The sequence below is a fragment of the Neomonachus schauinslandi genome, chromosome 12 (genome assembly GCF_002201575.2).
Source record: "Neomonachus schauinslandi chromosome 12, ASM220157v2, whole genome shotgun sequence".
Classification (NCBI taxonomy): Eukaryota; Metazoa; Chordata; class Mammalia; order Carnivora; family Phocidae; genus Neomonachus; species Neomonachus schauinslandi.
The window spans coordinates 63,995,378-64,012,159 of NC_058414.1; the positions used below are offsets into that span (position 1 = coordinate 63,995,378).

General features: G+C 36.1%; 1 protein-coding gene across 1 annotated transcript in view; it reads right to left on the reverse strand.

The window, feature by feature from the left end:
- DPY19L2 (dpy-19 like 2) overlaps positions 1–16,782 on the reverse strand; it is a 91,476-nt gene that overhangs the window by 47,961 nt on the left and 26,733 nt on the right. Inside the window, exons 8-9 of the mRNA XM_021699335.1 lie at positions 15,690–15,781; positions 14,446–14,545 (exon numbers count right to left, since the gene is read on the reverse strand). Of these exons, the coding sequence (XP_021555010.1) occupies positions 14,446–14,545; positions 15,690–15,781 (192 nt within the window). The remainder of the gene's footprint in view (positions 1–14,445; positions 14,546–15,689; positions 15,782–16,782) is intronic.

The window sequence follows — 16,782 nt, forward strand, 5'->3', positions numbered from 1 at the left end:
AATCAAGACAGCACAGTATTGGAAAAATAATAGACAAATTAAACACTGCAATAAAACAGAAAGCCCAGAAACAAAGCCACACAATTACAAGCAACTAAACTTTTGACAAAGGAGCAAAGGTAATTCAATGGAGAAATGATAGTCTTCTCAAGAAATGGGCTGGACGGGGCGCCTGGGTGGCTCAGTCGTTAAGCGTCTGCCTTCGGCTCAGGTCATGATCTCAGGGTCCTGGGATCGAGCCCCGCATCGGGCTCTGCGGGAAGCCTTCTTCTCCCTCTCCCACTCCCCCTGCTTGTGTTCCTTCTCTCGCTGTGTCTCTCTGTCAAATAAATAAATAAAATCTTTAAAAAAAAAAAAAAAAAAAGAAATGGGCTGGAAGACTTGGACAATCATCCACAAAAGATGAACCTAGACTAGACCTTACACTTTTCCAAGAAAAATTAAATAAAAATGGATCTTAGACCTAAATTTAAAATGCGGACTATAAAACTTCTAAAACATAAGGAGAAAACCTAGATGACCTTATTTGATGAGTTTTTAGATAGAAAATCAGAAGCATGACCCATGAAAAAAACTAATAAATTGGACATTCTTAAAATTAAAAACCTCAGTTCTGCAAAAGACACTATTAAGAAAAGTAAAAGACTGAGAAAATCTTTGCAAAACTCATATCTGATAAAGGTCTGGTATGCAAAATATACTAAGAACTCTTAAAACTCAGAAATAAGAAAACAACCCAATTTAAAAAATGGGCAAAAGATCTGAACAAATACCTTACCCAAAGAATATATAGATAGCAAATAACCACATGTAAAGATGGTAAATGTAATATTCCATTAGGCAATTGTAAATTAAAGCAACAAGGACATACTTCTACATACCTATTAGAATGGCTGAAATCCAAAAACCTGATAAAATTGGCAATTTCTTACAAAATTAAACATAGCCTTACACTACAATCCACCAATCACACTCCTAGGTATTTACCCAACTGAGTTAAAATCTTATATGCATGCAAAACCTGCAAACAAATGTTTATAGAATCACCAAAGACTGGAAGCAATCATGATGTCCTTCAAGAGGTGAATGGATAAACAAACTGTGGTATATCCGTACAATGAAATATTATTCAGCAGTATAAAAAAATGAGCTATCCAGTCATGAAAAGACATGGGGAAACCTTAAATGCATATTGCTAAATGAAAGAAGCCAGGATGAAAAGGCAATATGCTCTATGATTCCAACTAGCCAACATTTTATTTGGGTTATGTTTTATTAAATTAAAGATTACAGAGCTCTACTGCAAATTACAGTATTACCATTTCTTTTATTTTAGAGGACTGCATTCACGGTCATTATTTTGACTGGGCCCAGGAATTCTTTAGTTTGGGCCTTTGGAGAGAAAAGTCCCAAACAATTTAACATTCAGTAGTAATGAGGTTAGTAGTTCACTGTACAATTTCAAAAAATTTTTAAGCACAAAAACAATGGATAATTCACTCAAGAATCCCCAAGAGATATTTGTTTTAAACAGCTAAAGATGGTAATACTTTCAAGTAATAATCAATTTACCTGACTATAGTTTCTCAGAGCTTTGCTTATACCTTAGTTACTTGGAGCTTAAAATACAGTTTTCTTAAAAACAATGCTATAAATTCAAATCCCTTCAATGGATACTAGAGTACCAATGCTATCTCCACCCTAACGGAACTGACTTGCTGGTGGAAGGGAAAAATAGGCAAGGACAAATAGCTCAGCAAACCTCTCTTCAACACATTATCAAGTGCCTCATAAAGCAGGTTCAGCAGAGCAAAAGCTACCATCAAATCTGAGTCAGAGAATGCATAAATTATTACAAGCTCTAGATCAACTACTCAGAATTTGGGAGTTTGGGGCTAAAATCTTACTCTCAAACCCTTTGTCATTTCTTGTTCTCTCAGCATAAATTCCCCACTACCCACCATCTCCCCCAAAAGCAGGTAAGGCAGGTTTAAAGTGGTTCCAGGTAATATTCCAGGTAATGGATAATGAGAACCTAACTGGACTTAAGAACTTTACCCTTTTTATTGTAGTTAGAATCTCTACCAAGGACTCCCCTGTTGCTTTTTTTCCAGATTTATTAAGATATAATTGACTTCTAACATTGTATAAGTTGAAGGTGTACACCTGTTGATTGGATACACATATATTACAATGTGATTACCACTGCAGTGTTAGCTAAAACCATTATTTCACAAAATTCCCATTTAATTTTAGCAGTAAGAATATTTAAGATCTACTCCCCTAGCAACTTTCAAGTACATAAAACAAATTGTTAACTATAATCACTTCACTGTGCATTAGATCCCCCAAACTCATTCATCTTCTTTTTTCTTTTCTAAGTAAGCTCCACACCCAGCGTCAAGCTCAAAGCAGGGCTTGAACTCAGGACCCTGAGATCAAGACCTGAGCCAATCAAGTGTAAGACACTTAACCAACAGAGCTACCCAGGCACCCCCATTCATCTTCTAATTCCAAGTGTGTACTCTTTGACCAATAGCTCCCTATTTCCCACCCCCACACCCTGGTAACCATCATTCAAGTCTGTTTCTGCTAGTTTGGCTTTTTTAGTTTGCACATATAAGTGACATGATATAGTATTTTATCTTTTTCTGCCTGACTTATTTCACTTAGCACAAGGCCCTCAACATCCATCTATGTTGACACAAATGGCAGGATTTCCTTCTTTCTTATAGCAGAATATTCCATCGTGTTTATGTGTACGTGAGATATATATATATATCCCATCTTTATGCATTCATTTGTTGACAGACACTTAGTTGTTTCCACATCTTGGCTATGGTGAGTAATGCTGTTAATAAACATGGAAGTGCAAATATCTCTTTGATATTCTGTTTTCATTTCTTTTGGATATATACCTAGAAATGGAATTGCTAGATCATATGATAGTTCTATTTTTAATTTTATGAGGAGCCTCCATACTCTTTTCCATAGTGGCTGCACAATTTAAATTCACACCAACAGAGCAGAAGTGTTTACTCCCTTCCCATTACATCCTCTCCAACACTCATTATCTCTTACCTTCTTGATGATATTATCCCTTATCAGATACATAGACAAATAAGATTGCATCAAATTAAAAAGCTTCTGCACAGCAAAGGAAACAATCAACAGAGTAAAAAGGCAATGTATAGAATAGGAGAAAATATTTGTAGGCCATTTATCTGATAAGAGGTATAAGAGGTTAATATCCAAACTATATATAAAGAATTCATAATACTCTGGGAAAAGACAACTTTATTAAAAAATGGGCAAAGGACTTGAACAGGTATTTATCCAATGAAGATATGCAAATAGCTAATAGATATGCTCAATGTCACTAATTATCAGTGAAATACAAATCAAAAACCAAAATGATAATGTTATCTCACACCCATTAGGAGGGCTATTATCAAAAAACAGGCATCAGGCCTTAATGAAGATGTGGAAGAAAGGGAACTCTTTCACACAGTTGATGCGTATGCAAAATTGTGCAGCCACTATGGAAAACAGTATGAAGGTTCCTCAAAAAAATTGAAAACAGGGCGCCTGGGTGAGTTTGGTTAAGCATCTGCCTTTGGCTCAAGTCATGATCCAGGGTCCTGGGATAGAGTCCTGCATCAGACTCCCTGCTCAGCGGGGAGTCTGCTTCTCCCTCTACCCTTCCCCCCCCACCCCCCGCTCGTGATCTCTTTCTCTCTCTCTCCCAAATAAATAATCTTTAAAAAAAATTTTTTTCTAGGGACACCTGGGTGGCTCAGATGGTTAAGCATCTGCCTTCGGCTCAGGTCATGATCCCAGGGTCCTGGGATCGAGCCCCACATCGGGCTCTGTCCTCAGCAGGGAGCCTGCTTCTCCCTCTCCCTCTGCCTGCCTGTCTGCCTACTTGTGATCTCTCTCTCTGTCAAATAAATAAATAAAATCTTAAAAAAAAAAATTGGGGGGCGCCTGGGTGGCTCAGATGGTTAAGCGACTGCCTTCGGCTCAGGTCATGATCCTGGAGTCCTGGGATCGAGTCCCGCATCGGGCTCCCTGCTCGGCAGGGAGTCTGCTTCTCCCTCTCCCACTCCCCATTTGTGTTCCCTCTCTCGCTGTGTCTTTCTCTGTCAAATAAATAAATAAAATCTTTAAAAAAAAAAAATTTTTTTTTCTAAAAAAAATTGAAAATAGAACTATCCTATAATACAGCACATTTCTAGGTATTTAATTTTAAGAATTGAAAATAGAATCTTGAAGAGATATTAGCACTCTTATGTTCACTGTAGCACTATTCATGTATCCAAGGTGTGGAAATAACCTAAATCACAATCAATGAATAAATGGATTAAAAAATGTGCCATACACATACAATGGCATATCATTAGCCTTAAAAAAGAGGGAAATCCTATAATATGGAACAATATGAATGAGGCATTATGCTAAGTGAAATAAGCTAGTCATAGGACGAATACCGCATGGTTCCACTTTATGAGGTATCTAGAATAGTCAAACTCATAGAAGCAAAGAATAGAAGAGCGATAGCCAGGGGCTGGGTGGAGAGGAGGAAATGGGAAGTTGTTAATCAACGCATATACAATTTCAGTTATGCAATATCAAAAACTCTAGAGATCAGCTGCACAATACTGTGCTTGTAGATAACAATACTGTACTCTATCTGTACTTAACAAGTTTGTGAGGAGGAGATGTCTCATGTTAAGTGTTCTTACCACAAACACACACACACACACACACACACAGATGCACTTAAAATTTTTTAAAGCACAAAACATAAAAATAAAAAGAATGTTTAACAATTGTGCACATCATAATATTGCATCAAAATATTTAAAGTAAGAATTTGCAGAACTAAAAGTAGACATCAACAAATCAACTGTTAAAGTGGAAGATTTTAAGACATTCCTCCTCTAGTAACTGAAATAAACAAAAATAGATACCTAAAAAATTTGAACAGCACAATTAACAGACTTTGCCTAATTAACACATGTAGGACTATATACCTAACAAATACAAAATACCCAATCTTTTAAAATGCATCAAAAATAGAAAATTGAGGGCGCCTGGGTGGCTCAGTTGGTTAAGCGACTGCCTTCGGCTCAGGTCATGATCCTGGAGTCCCTGGATCGAGTCCCGCATCGGGCTCCCTGCTCGGCAGGGAGTCTGCTTCTCCCTCTGACCCTCCCCCCTCTCATGTGCTTGCTCTCTCTCATTCTCTCTCTCTCAAATAAATAAATAAAATCTTTAAAAAAAAAAATAGAAAATTGAGTGTACTCTGTTATCTAATTGCTTTCCTATATAAGGAAACAAATCTAATGAAACATCTGAGAACAAATTTAATGAAACATCTATGTAACATTATTAAAGGAAATTAAACAAGAACTAAATAAATGGATATATACCATTTTAATGGTCAGAAGACACAACATTTTAAAGATCTCAAAAAAAATTTTTTTACTGAAATGAAACTTTTCTTCAAAATGAAAAGGAAAAGAATATGTACGGAACCTCCTAAGATTTCATCTAAATTTGGGGGGGTGGGAGAGAAACAAATCTAGAACACAGGTTTTAAGAGGGATTAGGAGTATAAAAATGCAGTTGCTTTCTGCTTGTCTCCTGTTGAATTCCCCTCATTTAATAGAATAGTTACAGTTGTTAAAAGGAAGTTCATAAATTCACCTGGAGAGGAAAGTTAATCTTGATGCTAATTATGGAAAAATGTGTCATATAGGTACTTATATAGGGAAGCAATTAGATACCAGAGTACACTCAATTAATGATAGTTTCACAAAAGGTACAGAAATATTCTTCAAATACATATTTCTTTTATTAATGCTGCATGAAACCTGAAGGCATTTTAGCAAGGAAGTAAGATAATATAGCCAAGTACATAACCTTCAATAGAGAAGAGTTCAAAGGCCTTAGAGATGCAACAAAAATAAACTGGAAAATGCTGGAGCTTTGCAATTGGACAGACTTGATTTTAATTTAATCTTTGAGCCTTTGTGTCTTCATCTGTAATATCCATCTGACTGGACTCCTTGAGGGTTAAATGAAATAAACTCTAATACTGAAGTCTAGCATATGTTAAGTTTACTTTTCTTTCCTCTCATAGACCAATATTGTTAGGATATCCAAGTCTAGACCACCTTTCTTAACTATCACAAATAAGCTTTGGCTAAGAGAAACACTTCATGGGTGAAAATTCTGCTCAGTTGCTGAAATGTTATTTGAATTGCTGGTTGAAAAGAGAACCCTCTCATTTAAATACAAGCAACAGAGTCAACATTATGCTGTGAAACTGTTTTCTTCTTCCCTCCAGAAGAAGGTTTCATCATGAGGCTAGTATTAGCCTCAAGGTGAGTAGGTCTGAGGGTGGGTGAAATTTTTTTTCCAGGAAACAAAAAAGAATTTTGAATCAGATCAGGCTTTGGACCAATTTTGTTCCTGAAATCAGAGATGAGTGCATTGTGCACTGAAAACATAAAAACTGAAATTGAACATAAAACTCTTCTGTAAACTTTTGACTCTGTTACTTATACATAGAATTTAACATAGATGGACCTTGAAGGCATTATGCTAAGTGAGGTAAGTCAGACAGAGAAAGACAAATACTATGGTATCACTTACATATGGAATCTAAAAAAGCCGTACTTGTAGAAACGAAGAGTAGAATTGTGGTTATGAGGGCTGAGGGATGGGGGAATAAGAGAGACACTGGACAGAGGGTCCAATTTGCAACTAGAAGATGGATAAGTTCTAGAGATCTAACACCCAGCACAGTGATAATATTCAATGCTGTATTATATACTTCAAAGTTGCTTAGAGACTAAATTTTAAATGCTCTCACCACCACAAAGAAATAATAATTATGTGACCTAACAGATATGTTTAACACTAAGGTGGTAATCATACTGAAATATAATAATGTGTCAAATGAACATATTGTATACCTTAAACTTACAAAATGTTACTTGTCAATTATATCTCAATAATGAAAGAAAAAAGACAAAAAAGAAAACTGAAAGCTTAACACATCTTTTGAATGGAGAGAAAATCATTAAAGCAACATCAAAATTACCCAAACAGCTACTTAAAGAGATTCATCAGCACCAGTGGATTAATAAATGTGCTTGCAAGGAAGTGATGCACATTAGAAATCTATGTTGGCATGTGCAAATAATGGAAACCACAGACTTCCTGTGGGCCAACTATAAGGAAGTAAAGCAGAGAGAATACTTTAAACATGCAGCACCAATTAAGTTGACGTTATAATTTAATTTTTGTAAATAACTAGCAGCACAAGCCTTCTTGGCACAATTTCTCATTGCCAATAGAGAACATTATTATTATCAGTGATGGTTAGTTAGGTGGAAAGGAGTTCTTTTTTTTTTTTTTTTAAGATTTTTTATTTATTTATTTGACAGAGAGAGAGAGAGAGACAGCTAGAGAGGGAACACAAGCAGGGGGAGTGGGAGAGGGAGAAGCAGGCTTCCCGCCGAGCAGGGAGCCCAATGCGGGGCTCGATCCCAGGACCCTGGAATCATAACGACTGAGCCACCCAGGCGCCCCGGAAAGGAGTTCTAATGTAAAATTTAGCTTATCATGAAATCTCATCAAAATTAATCTTCAACTAATTCCCCAGCTCAGTCTCTTGCCATTAGTTACTTAGTTGTTTGGGGAAACAGGATATGGCCCCAAATTCACTCAAATAATGTCATGATTGAAGGTCTGAGAAATGGTGTCCAGTAAGATTCTGCCCTTCAGACAAAAGAGCCAACAGCTAGATTAGAAGCAGATCCCCTTACCATGAAGAGTAGGATTAGCCCTTACCATGTTGTGTAACTTGGTATCCAAAATGATTCCTAAGATAAAAGGAAAATCTACAGACAAATTTATAGAGATCATCTCAAATATAAACAAGAAAAATTGTGAATTAAAGTAATAGGAGGGAGAGGAGCAAGAGACCTAAATTTCGTCTGGTCCCAGGAATTCAGCTAGATAGGGATCAAACCATTCTGAACACCTAGGAACTCAACAGGAGATCGAAGAAAAGAATATCAGCAACTCTCTGAACAGAAAAGCGACCACTTTCCAGAAGAGTCATATTCTATCCCTTCATACTAGTTAACCTTATTTTTGGTATATATATAAGTTGTTCTCTCTTTAAAATTTTGGGATACAGTTTCTTCTAACAGACCAAAATATACCTTAAATCTCTACTGTATGGCTTTGTTCTAGTCTCCTGCCTGATCACATTCTCTCCCTATTTTTTTTTTTTAAATCCTCTTCTTTCTTTTTTCAACCAACTTCTTATCAATTCCTTTTATAAAATCTTTTATGGGGTGCCTGAGTGGCTCAGTCGTTAAGTGTGTGCCTTCGGCTCAGGTCATGATCCCAGGGTCCTGGGATTGAGCCCCGCATCGGGCTCCCTGCTAAACAGAGAGCCTGCTTCTCCCTCTGCCTGCCACTCTGCCTATCTGTGCTCTCTATCTCTCTGTCAAATAAATAAATAAAATCTTTAATAAAATAAAATCTTTTATAATTTTCATCTTTACAGTCATAGTCCATCCCTTCATCATATTTACCCTTACTTTTGTAAGTTTTGTAAGTTTTTCTTTCTTTAAAATTTTGGGAGGCACTTTCTTCTAACAGATCAAAATATGCCCAAAATCTAGTGTGTAGCACTGATCTATGCACCAGCCTGATCATATTTGATCATATTCTTTTTTTTTCTTTATCTTTTTCCTTTTTTTTTTTTTCATTTTTCTTCTTTCCCTGTCTTTTCCCCTGGTTTCAGGTCTCTTCTGATTTGTTTAGTGTATATTTTCTGGAGACGTTGTTACCCTGTTGGCATTATGTTCTCTCATTCATCTATTGTCCTCTGGACAAAATGACAAGACGGAAAAAAATCATCTGAAAAAAAAAGAACAAGAGGCAGTACCGACTGCCAGGGACCTAATCAATACAGACATTAGTAAGATATTGGAACCAGAGTTCAGAATGATGATTTTAAAGATACTACCTGGGCTTGAAAAAAGCATGGAAGATATCAGAGAAACCCTCTCTGGAGAAATAAACAAACTAAAATCTAACCAAGACAAAATCAAAAAGGCTACTAATGAGGTACAATCAAAAATGGAGGCTCTAACTGCTAGGATAAATGAGGCAGAAGAGGAATTAGTGATATAGAAGACCAAATGATGGAAAATAAAGAAGCTGAGAAAAAGAGAGATAAACAACTCCTCGTGGGTCACGAGGGCAGAATTCGAGAAATAAGTGATATGATAAGATGAAACAATATTAGAATAATTGGGATCCCAGAAGAAGAAGAAAGAAAGGGAGGGGCAGAAGGTATATTGGAGCAAATTATAGCAGAGAACTTCCCTAATCTGGGGAAGGAAACAGGCATCAAAATCCAGGAGGCACAGAGAACCCCCCTCAAAATCAATAAAAATAGGTCAACACCCTGACATCTAATAGTAAAACTTACGAGTCTCAGCAACAAAGAGAAAGTCCTGAAAGCAGCTTGGGACAAGAGATCTGTAACCTACAATGGTAGAAACATTAGATTGGCAACAGACCTATCCACTGAGACCTGACAGGCCAGAAAGGACTGGCATGACATATTCAGAGCACTAAATAAGAAAAATATGCAGCCAAGAATACTATATCCAGCTAGGCTGTCATTGAAAATAGAAGGAGAGATCAAAAGCTTCCAGGACAAACAAAAACTAAAGGAATTTGCAAACACGAAACCAGCCCTACAAGAAATCTTGAAAGGGGTCCTCTAAGCAAAGAGAGAGCCTAAAAGCAACATAGACCAGAAAGGAACACAGACAATATATAGTAACAGTCAGCTTACAGGCAATACAATGGCACTAAATTCCTATCTTCAATAGTTACCATGAATGTAAATGGGCTAAATGCCCCAATCAAAAGACACAGGCTATCAGATTGGATAAAAAAACAAGACCCATCGATATGCTGTCTGCAAGAGACTCATTTTAGACCCAAAGACACCCCCAGATTGAAAGTGAGGGGGTGGAAAACCATTTACCATGCTAATGGACACCAAAAAAAAGCTGGGATGGCAATCCTTATATCAGACAAATTAGATTTTAAACCAAAGACTATAATAAGAGAAGAGGAAGGACACTATATTCTACTTAAAGGGTCTACCCAACAAGAAGATCTAACAATTGTAAATATCTATCCCCTAACATGGGAGCAGCCAATTATATAAGCCAATTAATAACAAAAGCAAAGAAACACATCGAAAACAATACAATAAAAGTGGGGGACTTTAACACCCCCCTCACTGAAATGGACAGATCATCTAAGCAAAAGATCAACAAGGAAATAAAGACTTTAAATGACACACTGGACCAAATGGACTTCACAGATATATTCAGAACATTCCATCCCAAAGCAACAGAATACACATTCTTCTCTAGTGCCCATGGAACATTCTCCAGAATAGATCACATCCTAGGTCACAAGTCAGGTCTCAACTGGTACCAAAAGATTGGGATCATTCCCTGTGTATTTTCAGACCACAATGCTTTGAAACTAGAACTCAATCACAAGAGGAAAGTTGGAAAGAACTCAAATACATGGAGGCTAAAAAGCATCCGACTAAAGAATGAATGGCTCAACCAGGAAATTAAAGAAGAATTTAAAAAATTCATGGAAACAAAAGAAAATGAAAACACAACTGTTCAAAATCTTTGGGATGCGGCAAAGGTAGTCCTAAGAGGAAAGTATATAGCAAAACAAACCTTTCTCAAGAAACAAGAAAGGTCTCAAATATACAACCGAACCCTACACCTAAAGGAGCTGGAGAAAGAACAGCAAGTAAAGCCTAAACCCCAGCAGAAGAAGAGAAATAATAAAGATAAGAGCAGAAATCAATGAAATAGAAACTAAAAGAACAGCAGAACAGATCAACGAAACTAGGAGCTGGTTCTTTGAAAGAATTAACAAGATTGATAAATCCCTGGCCAGACTTATCAAAAAGAAAAGAGAAATGACACAAATAAATAAAATCATGAATGAAAGAGGAGAGATCACAACCAACACCAAAGAAATACAAACAATTATAAGAACATATTATAAGCAACTCTATGCCAGGAAATTAGATAATCTGGAAGAAAGGATGCATTCCTAGAGATGTATCAACTACCAAAACTGAACCAGGAAGAAATAGAAAACCTGAACAGACCTATAACCACTAAGGAAATTGAAGCAGTCATCAAAAATCTCCCAAGAAACAAGACCCCAGGGCCAGATGGCTTCCCAGGGGAATTCTACCAAACATTTAAAGAAGAATTAATACCTATTCTTCTGAAACTGTTCCAAAAAATAGAAATGGAAGGAAAACTTCCAAACTCGTTTTATGAGGCCACCATTACCTTGATCCCAAAACCAGACAAAGACCCCATCAAAAAGGAGAATTACAGACCAATATCCCTGATGAACATGAATGCAAAAATTCTCACCAAAATACTAGCCAATAGGATCCAACAGTACATTAAAAGGATTATTCACCACTACCAAGTGGGATTTATTCCTGGGCTGCAAGGTTGGTTCAACATCAGCAAATCAATCAATGTGATACAGTATATTAATAGAAGAAAGAACAAGAACCATATGATCCTCTCAATAGATGCAGAAAAAGCATTTGACAAAGTACAGTATCCTTTCTTGACCAAAACTCTTCAGAGTATAGGGATAGAGGGTACATACCTCAATTTCATAAAAGCCATCTATGAAAAACCCACAGCAAATATCATTCTCCATGGGGAAAAATTGAGAGCTTTCCCCCTAAGGTCAGGAACACAGCAGGGATGTCCACCATCACCACTGCTATTCAACAGAGTACTAGAAGTCCTAGCCACAGCAATCAGACAACAAAAAGAAATGAAAGGCATCCAAATCAGCAAAGAAGAAGTCAAACTCTCACTCTTTGCAGATGATACGGTATTTTATGTGGAAAACCCAAAAGACTCCACCCAAAACTGCTAGAACTCATACAGGAATTCAGTAAAGTGGCAGGATATAAAATCAATGCACAGAAATCAAGTGTCATTCCTATACACCAACAAGACAGAAGAAAGAGAAATTAAGGAGTTGATCCCATTTACAGTTGCACCCAAAACCATAAGATACCTAGGAATAAATCTAACCAAAGAGGCAAAGGATCTGTACTCAGAAAACTATAAAATACTCATGAAAGAAATTGAGGAAGACACAAAGAAATGGAAAAACGTTCCATGCTCATGGATTGGAAGAACAAATATTGTGAAGATGTCAATGCCACCTAGAGCAATCTACACATTTAATGCAATCCCTACCAAAATATCATCAACTTTTTTCAAAGAAATGGAACAAATAATCCTAAAATTTGTATGGAACCAGTAAAGACCCCGAATAGCCAGAGGAATATTGAAAAAGAAAAGCAAAGCTGGTGGCATCACAATTCCGGACTTCAAGCTCTATTACAAAGCTGTCATCATCAAGACAGTATGGTACTGGCACAAAAACAAACACATAGATCAATGGAACAGAATAGAGAGCCCAGAAATGGACCCTCAACTCTATGGTCAACTCATCTTCGACAAAGCAGGAAAGAATGTCCAATGGAAAAAAGACAGTCTCTTCAACAAATGGTGTTGGGAAAATTGGACAGCCACATGCAGAAGAATGAAACTGGACCATTTCCTTACACCACACACAAAAATAGACTCCCAATGGTTGAAAGACCTCAATGTGAGACAGGAGTCCATCAACATCCTAAAGGAGAACACAGGCAGCAACCTCTTCGACCTCAGCCACAGCAACTTCTTCCTAGAAACATCGCCAAAGGCAAGGGAAGCAAGGGCAAAAATGAACTATTGGGACTTCATCAAGATAAAAAGCTTTTGCACAGCAAAAGAAACAGTCAACAAAACCAAAAGACAACCGACAGAATGGGAGAAGATATTTGCAAATGACATACCAGATAAAGGGCTAGTATCCAAAATCTATAAAGAACTTATCAAACTCAACACCCAAAGAACAAGTAATCCAATCAAGAAATGGGCAGAAGACATGAACAGACATTTTTCCAAAGAAGACATCCAAATGGCCAACAGACACATGAAAAAAGTGCTCAACATCGCTCGGCATCAGGGAAATCCAAATGAAAACCTCAGTGAGATACCATCTCACACCAGTCAGAATGGCTAAAATTAACCAGTCAGGAAATGACAGATGTTGGCGGGGATAAGGAGAAAGGGGAGCCCTCCTACACTGTTGGTGGGAATGCAAGCTGGTGCAGCCACTCTGGAAAACAGTATGGAGGTTCCTCAAAAAGTTGAAAATAGAGCTACCATACGACCCAGCAATTTCACTACTGGGTATTTACCCCAAAGATAGAAATGTAGTGATCCGAAGAGGTATGTGCACCCCCATGTTTATAGCAGCAATGTCCATAGTAGCCAAACTATGGAAAGAGCCAAGATGTCCATCGACAGATGAATGGATAAAAAAGATGTGGTATATATACATACACACACACACACACACACACACACACACACACACACAGGAGTATTATGCAGCCGTCAAAAGGAATGAAATCTTGCCATTTGCAACAACGTGGGACCTGGAGGGTATTATGCTGAGTGAAATAAGTCAATCAGAGAAAGACATGTATCATATGATCTCACTGATATGAACAATTCTTAATTTCAGGAAACAAACTGAGGGTTGCTGGAGTGGTGGGGGGTGGGAGGCATGGGGTGGCTGGGTGATAGACATTGGGGAGGGTATGTTCTATGGTGAATGCTGTCAATTGTGTAAGACTGTTGAATCACAGACCTGTACCTCTGAAACAAATAATACATTATATGTTAAAAAAAGAAGAAGATAGTAGGAAGGGAAAAATGAAGGGGGGCAATTGGAGGGGGAGATGAACCATGAGAGACTATGGACTCTGAGAAACAAACTGAGGGTTCTAGAGGGGAGGAGGTGGGGGGATGGGTTAGCCTGGTGGTGGGTATTAAAGAGGGCACATATTGAATGAAGCACTGGGTGTTATACACAAACAATGAATCACGGAACACTACATCAAAAATTAATGATGTAATGTATCGTGATTAACATAATAAAATAAAAAAATAATAAAAAATAAAGTAATAGGAAAAAGTCTGTTGCATGTTGATCAATAAGATGTGCCTAACTAAACCAATACATTAATAGAATGTAGATTTACATAATTTTTTAAAAATCATACACATACGTAAACTTCATAATTATTCCACATTTTGAAAATCTATTAGGGCAGAAACATAATGACATTATAAAACTTCTATAAAAACAACCAAGTACATCTTGCATTGAACTTAAATTAGTTTAAAATCATCTTACCTGTGTAAAAAGTATAAACTGAGCAAACTGCCAGGGAAGCATAAAAGCAACATTGGAAAGACAGAGTGCAATAAAATGCCTTCTATTACTGATCGCGGTCCTTAATAGAGAGAATTGATACCAATAAGTTTTACCATAAAAGTAGCCTATCACACTAAACAGAAAAGCTAACTGAAAAATGATGAAATCTAATGACCCCTTACCTTTGATATAAGGTAACAAAATATAGTTAAATTTAAAAGCCCATTAAAAAGAAGTGAAAATACCTGGGTTATAAAAATGCTTAGCATAAAACAATCTTAAGTAGAGCTTTAAATATTGTATCTCATTTATCAGTAAATACAATACTTTAAACATAAAGTTTATTTTCCTTTCACTAAGCATATTAGAAATTTAATACTCCAGCAATATGGTCAGAAAATAGTGTGAATTGACCCTCCAATATCTCAAAATATGCAGCCTATACGAGCCACAACAGTTTTACATACCACTGCTTTTAGATTTCAAAAAGCAATGAAGAAAAGTGTAAGTGTTGGTGCAATATTAAATTAACGACTATGAGAACACTTTAAAGAAAAAAATTAAAACAATGACTGAAAAAAAATTCTAGAATGCAGTTATAAACTACTGCATATTGAAGTTTAAACTGCCCAGTCTGCAATTAAAAGATGTATCAGTAACCAACACCTTTTACCACAGATGGTTTTAGTATCTTTTAGAATATGAAAAAAGAGCTGTAAACATTTTGTGTAAATAATAAAAGTTGTATTAGATTTTGATAAATCCTTATACTATGGTATATAAATTTTCAAAAGCAAAATTTTAAATGTTCATATTGTTTAGTAATATTATCACAAAATATATTATGTTCTGTTATCTTATATTTACCAAACAAAAGTGACTTCTGGCTAAGCTACAGAGTATAAAGCATATAAAGGCTACAGTCCTAAATGTTGTAGTTAACACATTTCATTCCATGAAACCCCTGACTGGTTAGACTAAAATCACTTCCAAAAATTGGAAAATAAACCATCTTTCTAGGAATTTAGATTACCTAAAACCTGTAGTCTAGACTCTTAAGTAGAAAGCAACTTTTTACATAGTAATTTTAGATTATTTTCTCAACTGGATACTCTATTTTTAAAGTAAAAATAAAGGGAAAACAAAATTTGATAATTATAACTTAATAGGCTTAATTAAGAAACTTAAAATATATTTAGATTTATTTTATAAATAAAAATTACCTGAGAATCAAAGTTAAAATGCACATCTGAAGTACAAGAAATGGATATGAAAAACTTTCCCGGAGAGGTGGTGTCCACATTACACGGGTAGCCTGAAATCAATAAAATACTTCACTTTATGTTCCATCGCAATAAATATTAATCTAAAAATCATGAGTAGGTTGGTTTTAATAATTTTAATACTAGACTCACTAATTTATGAATACCTGGGATAGCTTCTCAGTTTCTGGAGCTCTCTTAATGTGCATATAGGCATTAGGTAGAGAGCCATTAACTAGCAAGTCCAGAAGCAAGAAAAACCCAAAAATGCCAAACATAAGAAACCTAAAGGGCAAACAAGATGGTAGGTATAGGAGTGGTGAGGATTTTGGAACTGAAAAACCAGATCCACATTCCAGCTCTGCAGTAAGGACCCTGGCATCCCAGGGCTTTGGCATGTATGCATGCCCAGAAAAAATCTAACCAAGTGTCACCTAGGGCATTCACAAACACCAAGAGAGTTTAAACATAACAAGTTTAATGAGTATAAGCACACACTACAAGTAACTAAAATTGTCTCTGAATTTGTGAAATAACACCTTCAAAAGAGTTAACGGTTAAGTTTCTAAAAACACCTGGAAGTATCTGGAAATTACTAATGTGATACATAAATTAAAGTACTGACATTTTGTATAGACTTTAAAACTATTTTTAAGACATGAGTGAGAATATTATAAAAGTTTTATATCAAGAACTCTAAAATTCTAGAAAGAATTGAAACTCTTATAAACTCTTATTACTCCTCTTCCAAGAAACCAAAACTAAACTTTAAAAGATGGATTATGGTATATATAAGAAAGTCAATTCATCTGGCATACTCAAAGAAAAGGTTTTGTCTTTACATGAACACACTGGTAAATGAATGCATTTGTTTAAGTTTACATATTTATGTATAATTTTTATGATTCCTTTGTCTGATTTTCTAAAATTCATCAATTATTTACCTTTTCTAGTAGTAATGGATAAAAACTTCAACCAACCCTATGTAATCCATGCCACAACATATTATATAGTTTCCAAAAGCTAGCAGTCATATTCTCTCACTTTTCATTGC